Here is a 9836-nt window from a genome sequence, read left to right as displayed (position 1 = left end):
ATTTGGAAGATCCTAAATAAAAAACAGTGGTATTTGCTAGCAACAACATAATGGAGATAGTCAATTAATATAGATAGATCGGAACTCTGATTCAAATCCAATATAGCACCTATGGTTACATAAGAAATATATGGAATTGAGTCTTTTTTAATGAATAAATTCGATTGCAATTTTGAATATGGAATTTAAAGGGATCAAATAGGAAATGAACGAATGCAAAGTGCCATTGCTTTTCAGGATAAGGAGTAGAGAAAATACCCCGATTCAATGTTCGAGTACCAAGTGTTACAGTGCTGAAGTAACTTGTGTCATGCTTCCAGAAAAAGCTCAAATGACCTTGAACAAAAGGGTACTTGTACTCAAAATTGACACAACTCGGTAGGTAGAGAATACCTAGGGACGCAAGACAACTCTTCTAAGGAACTCGGCAAAATAGTCTCATAACTTCGGGAGAAGAGGCCTCCTGATAAAGGAAGTCGCGGTGACCTAGCATAGGCAACTATTTATCAAAAACACAGGTCGCAAAGTCGTAAGACTATGTATGAGGCTAACGCCTACCCAATGCTAGAAGATCGAGAAAGTTGGTGACCTAATGACAGGGGAGGCGATGACCAAACCCTTGGTGAATGGCGGTCGTAATTATAACGGTCCTAAGGTAGCGTAATTACCAAAGATAAATAGGTCTTTCTTTCCTACTAGCTTTTAATGCAAAAAAAAGAAAAAATTAAATTATTCGGACACCCGCCGGTTAAGACAGTTAGTACATTACCGGCGTGTATTTCCTAATTTTTAATAAATTGTCCATATTATAATAATTGAATTTATTAGTACCCACACAGTGCCCCATAATCTAATTATGTTTCATAATTATGAGCTCATATGCGAGCAGTAAAAAAAAATATATGCTTTTAATCAGTAGAAGATCCACGCGATCTTAACTTTTGAAAAGATTAAAAATCTTTTTTCTCCAAAGAAATTAACAAATTCAAATGTAGTTTTTGGGCCTCTTTGTTTGAACAATGCCGGTTGGCTTTTCACTTAACTTTCTTTTATTTATTTTTTCAAAGAAACTATAAAGTAATTTATGTCTTTTATTCCGTAATTGTGTTACAAATATGTACTAGTCTTCCTTGCAAATTTATTCTGTATGCATATATCGAATTTATAATTTATTTTCAATCTTAGAGTACCAGTAATGACACGTAGATTAATCTAATTTATTGAGCATCAGCATGTACTTATTTCAGATGGTGAAAGCACCCCCCAGCACAATCACATCCATAAAAGTGAAATGTTACTAAAAACCTAATAAAATTAGTCATCCAAGAGCATAATAATTCTTAAGTTAATGTCACGAAAAACCCTATCTTGACAGTTTACCAAAACTAATTTTTTTTAATACAAAAATCTTAAACCGATATATTTGTAACAAATTACTTTTCGTTAAATTTTATAGTTAAATTACTGAATTAAACAATATAACAATTAATAGCTGTATTAATTTAGAGTTTTACCTTTCATTTGTTATGGGTGTATCAATTTGTGGTTTTTCATGATAATAATCCAATTTAACGGAAACTAATAGAAGGTAAATTTGTTGTAAATGTATCAATTTGGTTTTTTGGTGATAAATTTATCACGGGTATATTAATTTGGGTTTTTGCGGTCACAAAATTAATTTGAAGTATAATTATTACGAATATATCAGTTTTTGTTTATTCCTGGTTATCTATCTAAGACCTTCTTTTCATCCTATTTAATCTTCTTGTTTCTGGCACACAGAATTTCTGAACACACTCGACGCGTAATACTGATTCCTGGAGTTTTCATAAAAATATCATCAAAAATCTCTCTGTACCAACTAACAAAGGGAGTTGACGAGTTCCGAAATGACGGAGAGTCTAGACAACGTGGGGACACAAAAATAGGCAAAACCATCTCCTTAGCTTTCGCTAATGTTTCATGCACACCTGTTTTCGTTTCTGTCCTTAATCTCCCCCTTTTGCCGACTTCCGAGCAATTTTTTCCCCCTCGTCGCCCGACCTCTTGGTCTTTTAATGCCAACCCCTCCCCCGTCGTCCTTGATCCGGGCGGCGGCGAGCACAGGACCGTCCGGTCCCTCCATCTCTCCATTCCGGTGCCGGCAATGTCGTCGATAATCCTGAATCCTTCCAATTGTTAGAGCTGAACATCATCTCCGCGCAGGACCTAGCGATGGTTGCGCGCACCATGCGCACGTACGCGGTCGCCTGGGTCCACCCCGACCGGAAGCTGTCGACCCGGGTGGACTCCAACGGCCGGAACAGCCCCACGTGGAACGACAAGTTCGTGTTCCGGGTCGACGAGGAGTTCCTCCGGTCCGACACGTCCGGGGTCATGATCGAGATCTACGCCGTGCATTGGTTCAAGGACGTGCTGGTGGGCAGGGTGCGGGTCCTCGTGGGCCACCTCGTGACCCCGCAGCCCCATCCGTTCCGCCACCAACAGCACCACGTCGGAATGCGCTTCGTGGCCCTCCAGGTGCGACGCCCCTCGGGGCGGCCTCAGGGCATACTGAACATCGGCGTGGCGGTGCTCGACAGCTCCATGCGGAGCATGCCACTGTATATGCAGCTCAACGCCTCCGCCGTCGGCTACCGCGACCTAATGGGCGAGGAAGATCCGTATCATCACCATCACCATCACCATCACCATCACAACAACAATCTTTTGCCTTCTTCTAATCATCCTAATCAACAGGAGCAGCCGCAGCGAAAAAAACCGGAACTCAGGCGGACCAAGAGCGACACGAGTTCGATTATGGCCGCAGGACAAGTTAAGACGTTGAAAAGAAAGGTATCGTTCCTCAACAGGCCGAACTCCGTCATCAACGGCTCGGAGGACGGGTCGCCGACCCAAAGAGAAGAAAGAAGAAGAAGGAATCGAACTCGAGATCTAGTTCCACGGTCAATGGATCGAAAGTTGGCAGCAACCACAAGACCGGGTCCGATATGTCGCCTAATCCAAAGCCCTATGCGAAGGCCGAGGATTTGGACATGGCGATGGTTCCCTTCCAGCAGATCCCGGGCGCCCAGAAGCCCCTCACCAAGAACGCGGCGTTGGATTTCGAAGCTCTTCCGAGCAAGCCGGGTCAGCTAATCATCACGGAATCCGAGCTGGGCCCGTCGCCCTCCGAGGTGGCAGCGGCAGTGGCGGCGAAGGAGAGGTACAAGGAGAAGGAGGTCGAGAGCCCGGTCGTGGGCGGGTGGAGCCTGAACGAGAGCGTGGAAGGGTTACAGTCTAAGCTCGAGAGGTGGCGGATGGAGCTTCCGACGTTGTATGACCGTGGTGACTACTCGAGCTTACCGTCGAGCGGCAGCGGCAACAACAACAACATTGTCAAGTCTAAGTCAAGCGGCCGGCGACACGTTCGACGGCACACTGACGGTGGAGGAGGTGGAAGCCTGTTCTCCTGTGTGGGTAACATATGTGGATTGGAATGCACCATAGTTTGTGGAAATAATGAACCTCCCTAGGGTAAAATTATGGTGACACACACACAAGTCGGTTCCAAGAGAAAAAAAAAATGTCCCAATAATACTTATTCCTTCCATTTGAATTGACTTGATGGAGTAGATGGTACACATTTTTACTTGGGTTGGATTCATTTGAATTGATGTGGTGGCCTCCTGCTGATAAAAAGGGTGCTGATGACCTGAATCAGTATATGATCATGCATCACTAGGGGGATGGATATAGATTGGTGGGGAATATGATTTTTGAGTTAGTCCCTTGGTTCCATCTTGATTTCAACCTTTTGCCATATATGTGTATTCGTTCCAAACCATGCTGACCATTTTGCTAATAACTTTATACCATGCTTGCTTTTTGCTGAGCTTTTCTTGTGGGACAATTCATATCAAAGTTACCGAGAAAAAGGTGGACATGTTTTCTTCCATTTTCACCCGGAGCAAAGTTTATTGGTAGATCATAAACATTGACGTTGCCCATATTTATTATTGATCAAGAGATAGGAAGAAAAAAAAATTAAGCATGAGACATTAGAGATCCTTGAAATGTTGCAACGAATTATTCAGTATCATCATCAATTTATGTAGACTCTCCAAATTATTTACTTTTCATTTTTTTTGAGTTAGTTTTTACGTTAAAATGTAAATGGGAATATAAACCAACATATTAGGTCACATCAACCGGACTTAACATGTTGGTGATTAAATTCCTAGATGGAGAGAGAGAGGTGATGGTGGTGTCGTAGTCACTGCCATCACCCTAAACTTACATACATGCGGAGAGAGGGCAGCGAGGTAGCCACCACCTAATTTGGCATGATCGAGGTTGCGCTACCCCAACCGCAGGGCCGTGTGACCTCGATGCTTGAATTGGCACGACTTGACGGCATTGAGAGAGGGCAACAATGTATCGTACTATAAGATATTTGAGGTTTTAGAATTGTTATAAGTTATTCAATATCGTCTATTAACTTTTGTGTTTAATTGAGTTTTTAAATTATTTATTATTTCTTCAAGTTGGCTTTATGTTAAGAAAGAAAACAGAAATATTAACATGAACTGACATGTCAAGTCACATCAATCTGACTTAACAAATTGGTGGTTAAATGTGTTTCTCTTTTCCTTATTGGAGAGAAAGAGAAGGGGGTAATCGTAGTGGAGCAAGCACCACCATCAGTCAAAACTCACGCAGAGAAAGAAGTTGGAGTAAGCATGGTCCGGATTAAGTTGGTCCACTTCCTAATCCTATGATTAACCCACATAATATTAGTTCTTAATTTTTGGAACTGAGGATAAACTCTATTGAGCTTAGGATCGAGAATCAATCCGACCTAATAGGTTCAATTTAGTTTCAGGATCAACTCAGGACCAACTGATAATTTTTTTATTTTGTTTTTGTATTTCCTCAAAAGGCAAACCTACCATTTATATCCATCGATATTGCGTCATTGTACAACTAAGTTATAAATACCAATACATATTCAACAAATTTAAGATAAGGCAACATTAGAAATTCCATATCTTTTAAAAGTAAGGAACCATAAAAACGATTAAAACCACTCATAGAGATATGGGATAAGATAAGAAGTTTATATAATCATTTATCAATAATACTCATAACATCACATGCAAAAGCGTCGTAAATAATATATTAGATAGATGTGTGTGTGTGGTCAGAGTTGATCCGAATTGGACCAATTCTAAATTTCCAAGACCAAAGATTAACTTTCACAGTGCTAATTTAGGGACCTCAAGATAAGGATCGATCCAGTCCCTTGGAAATCGAACTAGGACCGATAGAGTTGGGTCGATTCAACATCGGTCCAACGTTAACTCTAGACCAATATTCACTCCCGGAGAGAAATGAGGGTAATGATGCGATCACTGCTTGGTTTGGCATCATCGGGTTGCATGACCCCATCCAAGCAACTCGCTGGGGCCACGTGACCTCGATTGAATCTGCCAGTGGTTGCACGACCCTGGCCAAGCGATGCTTGCATCGGCACGACTCGGCGGCATCAGGGAGGGCAATTATGTACCGTGGCACTGGAAGCCGTTCTCTTTATTTATTTATTTATTTTATTTTTTTCCAAAGTCATGCTGGACACCATTGGCATTTTTTAGGTGGAATTGTAACGTTGGCAATTAAAGATGGTGTAACAGTCGCATTGGTATTTCCCTTTCATAATTTTCACGGAAGGACTAATTAGAATAAAAAATTGCATAGTTTAAAGATTTAATTGCAAAAAAAAAGTTAAGAAATCAAATTAAATATTTACAATAATTTAAGGACCTCCGACGATTTCATCCAAGAAATATATATATCTCTATGAATGGCATATATGGGCATTGAGTGACCAGTCAATTCTTCCGCATCAGCACGCTTGCTTATGAGAGATTTTGAAGTCATAAATATGCTAAGGGTAATAAAAATTCTTTAAATAATCACTATAGGCATAAGTAAAACGACTTGGTTTTGATCATCGACAAATTGAGAAATTAATATTTTTATTTGATCAATTGAGGGTTTAAAATCTTAAAAAAAGAAGTTACAATCAAGTCATGAGCTCACTGTAAGTGGAATTCACGCAGCCATCCATTTCTATTTTTCATTAGCAATTTGCGTAAATTTTTGTTTATTAAAATATTGTTTGACCCGGTTATTTGTTTACTTCATTAATTTTACTCCATATGTATTCTTTTAATTGGTTATAAACTGTCTACTAAAATTATTACCATTATACTTTTTCTTACTCGCAAGTCCCATTAGAGCTCACTGGGCGGACTGCCCAGTCCCCTCTATCGGGCCATTCTTTTGTAATATCGTTCGATTCCAGTTAAAAGCTAATAAAATTTGAAAGTTAATGGAAAATTATTTTAGCATCCGTGTTATTTTGTTTTACTAGTTTATTTGTTTCTATCCTGTATTGAGGACATATTAAATCTTAATAACGTGTAACATTTTGAAATGGTCGAGTCGGGCCTTAAGTAGGTCCTTCCCATCGTCCATTGAACGGGCATGGCTTTTTCAGCCCAAGCCTATCCAATGGGCCTAAACTTTCAGCCAATGTTGGGCTCTAAGCGCTCGCCTTTTGATCAAATTACTCAAAAAACATCGCATAGATTCAAGGGATGATTTAGAGGCAGCAAATGGGTGGGTCAGACCGGTTCCAGTTGGACTAACTTCGATTTCGACCTTCTCGTAATTGGTACATGTCATTTCGGATTACAGAAAAGGTTCAGCTGGGTCGAAGTCGGAATAGTTCAAATTGTCTACTTTTCGGGTTCAGTTCAGGTCAAAACTGGTCTCAAGTGCCGCATTTCAGATAGTTCAAATAAGGCCTACTTCAGTTTTGATTTCAACAGTGGAGGTAAATGGATGGGTCATATCATTTGGATTCGATAAAATTTGGATTTTGTGTCATTCACATATGAGTCATTTCGATTTATGACATCTAGGAGCAGGATTTAGTTTACATGGATTCCGTGCACATCCGGTTTATGTTCACTTAGGATTGGCTCCCGAGTTTGGTTGGGTATAATGGTTGAACAGCTGGGAATTTTCAGTTGTGCGTTTTTCCGAGCGCAATGAGTCGGATACAGATTGTTTACTCTAAACTCAAGCTAGATTATATCTATTTTTGGGTGGACCAGGATGTTTTTCGAGGTTAAATCGAGCCTTGCCACCACTACATGAAATTATTTCCTCTCCGTGAAGTAGTTAGAAAGCTCGCCATGTCTAAATTATCAGATCAAAGGGGTGGCTAGAGGTGGTAAAATGGGTCATGAACCTATATCTTAACTCAGATTTAATGGGTTGGGTGATATATGGATTACCCAAGATTTAAATTATACGAGGCAATGGGTTAAATATATCAAAACCAAATTAATGGGGTTTTAATGGACCTAAAAGGACCTACATTTTGAGGGATTGGACAAGATGCACTTTACTATCATTACTTACTTGTATTTAAAGTACAAGGTTAGCCGATTGTTTATAGAAAGAAATCAGCTAGAATAACTGTAATTCAGTAACTTTCCTAGCCGTGGCCTTTATACATGGAAAGATAAAATCTTTTATATAAAAGATAAATTGAATTTGTCAACTTTGGAAACTCTCACCGCACTTGCCAAGAGTACAAGAATTGCTTGATTGGTCTTGATCGATTAAGAGCAATTTTCGGAATTGCTTTGTTGTTAGAGATATTTTCTCCAATATGCCCTGCAAGAGAGGTGTTTCATTGCGAATGCCAATCTTGGACCGTAAATGAAGAAAACAGCTTGTCATGCATGAGGCTTGGTTAGTGCATCCACGGGTTGATCATGAGTGGACACATGACTTTCTTAAGGCCTTTGTTAACCATGTCACGAACAAAATGATATAGTCAATGGTAATGTATTTCATCTTGAGAGAAAAACGAGATAGCACACACATACGTAGCATCAATGTTATCGCAATAGATGTTAGGTGTGGTCGAAGAAGATACTCAATTCAATGCATGAGAGATTGAATCCTCATGAGCTTAGAAGCTGTCGCAACAATAGTGCGATACTTGACTTTAGTTGATGAATGAGCAACAAATCATTGTTTTCGAGAGCACCATGATATCATATTATGGCCAATAGATGTAGGCGATTGTAGACTTACCATTGTTTGGATTGCCTACCAATCAACATCAAAGAATGCATGAAGCTGTGGACTAAAGATTAATAATCCCTTTGAAAAAAATGTAAAACACGTTTAATAGGACTTAAATGTAACTCTATCGGTTGATGCATAAACGAGAGTGTGTTGACAACAAAAGCAATATCAGGCCCTGTGACATGTGAATGCAAGATATTGGAGAGCACCAACAATCTTCCTATATTTAGTTGTATCGGTATGGTTCGACTCAATCAACAAGAGCAAAGAGAGTTGCTAGCATAGCCATTGGGGTGGTCATCTCCTTGGCTCTTAACATGATTGCTTGATTGAGAATGTCCCTTATATACTTGTGTTGTGAGAAAGAGACCAAACTTTTGTGTGTATCACCAGATCCCAAGAAGTAGTGTAGATCCCCAAGGTCCTTTAGTGAGAACTAACCTACAAGAGCTCTCACAGACTTTTACAAAAATTATGTATTACTTCTAGTCAAGATCGAATCATCTACATAAATTAAGAAATAAGTAATGATGCCATCATGTCTATATATAAAGAGTGAGGAATCTAATTTGTATTGGATGAATCCAAACGAACTAACAAAGGAACTAAGTGTTTGATGACATGCACAAGGGGGTTTGTTAAGACCGTAATTAGCCTTCTTTGACATATGTGATTTGGACTGATCAACAAATTCTAGTGGTTGATGCATATAAACTTCCTCCATGAGAGAGCCATGTAAGAAAGCATTGTTGACATCTAATTGTAGAAGTGGGCTAACCCTTTGACAAAACTAGACAAAGAACAACCAGGGTTTAACAATTAGACTAAACATATGATCATAGTTAAGTCTTGGCTATTGGTGAAATCCCTTTTTCGACAAGTTGTGTCTTCTACTAAACTATGCTGCCATCTAAGTTTCGCTTGACTCGAAATATCCACTTGCGGTCAATAATATTATAATGCGGCTTAGGTGGTATAAGCTGCCATATACCATTTCGGAGAATTGCATTAAATTTCTCTAACACGGCAGTGCACCACTCTAGATCTTTTAGGGCCTGGAAGACACATGTTGGTTCAAGTAAACGTGATAAAGGATGTTTGGTGCTAAATGTATCTATTTGAGTTTATTAATGTTATTTTGAGAGTGAGTAATCATTGGATGAGAACATGTGGGTACTTATGAAACTATGATGGAGGGGCCGAATGAAGTGTTTGAGTTTGTAGGAGGATAAATGGAGCTTCAATGGCTAACGATGGATATGCACCGGGGACATTAAATTGGCATTCTCCACCAAAGTCGTGAGGGGCCATTTAAATAGTGATAAAAAAACTTCTCCATCTGTTGAACTTAAAGACTTGTTTGACTATGCATGGTATGGCTTAATTGTCTTATATTGAAGAAGTGACTGAAATTCCTTAATAAAAAATGAGAGGATGCACAAGTATTTTGAGGTGGTAGAGACGGATTGAGATCTAGTACAATGAAGCATTTTAGCAAGTTTGAGTAAGGAGGCATGGACTCATCAAACACCACATGACATGAGAGAAAGACTTTGAGAAAGACTTTGTTTTGTTGAGGATCAAATAGTTGTAAGCACTTTGATTAAGAGAGTAGCCAAGAAATATACAAGGTGTCGATTGATATTCAAGTTTATGCTTGCCATATGATAGGCAACCAAAACCTC

The 9836-nt window shown here is 39.5% G+C and overlaps 1 protein-coding gene across 1 annotated transcript; it reads left to right on the top strand.

Moving 5' to 3' along the window:
• Positions 1-1889: 1889 nt before the first annotated feature.
• LOC120287221 lies at positions 1890-3515 on the top strand. Its single transcript, XM_039299949.1, has 3 exons — positions 1890-1910; positions 2107-2885; positions 2969-3515. Exons 1-3 carry the CDS (start codon positions 1890-1892, stop codon positions 3513-3515), a joined length of 1347 nt encoding a protein of 448 aa, XP_039155883.1.
• Positions 3516-9836: the final 6321 nt, after the last annotated feature.

The sequence above is a fragment of the Eucalyptus grandis genome, chromosome 8 (assembly GCF_016545825.1).
Source record: "Eucalyptus grandis isolate ANBG69807.140 chromosome 8, ASM1654582v1, whole genome shotgun sequence".
Taxonomy (NCBI): Eukaryota; Viridiplantae; Streptophyta; class Magnoliopsida; order Myrtales; family Myrtaceae; genus Eucalyptus; species Eucalyptus grandis.
The sequence above is the reverse complement of the archived record's forward strand: the minus strand, read 5'-3'. Positions and strand labels throughout refer to the sequence as shown.

What these genes read in the sequence shown, in the direction of transcription:
- LOC120287221 (XM_039299949.1), top strand. Translation starts at nt 1,890, where the DNA reads ATGACGGAGAGTCTAGACAAC. An exon ending in TGACGGAGAGTCTAGACAAC is followed by an intron (nt 1,911 to 2,106) that starts GTGGGGACACAA and finishes CGGCGAGCACAG; the next exon opens with GACCGTCCGGTCCCTCCATC. An exon ending in ATCAACGGCTCGGAGGACGG is followed by an intron (nt 2,886 to 2,968) that starts GTCGCCGACCCA and finishes GAAAGTTGGCAG; the next exon opens with CAACCACAAGACCGGGTCCG.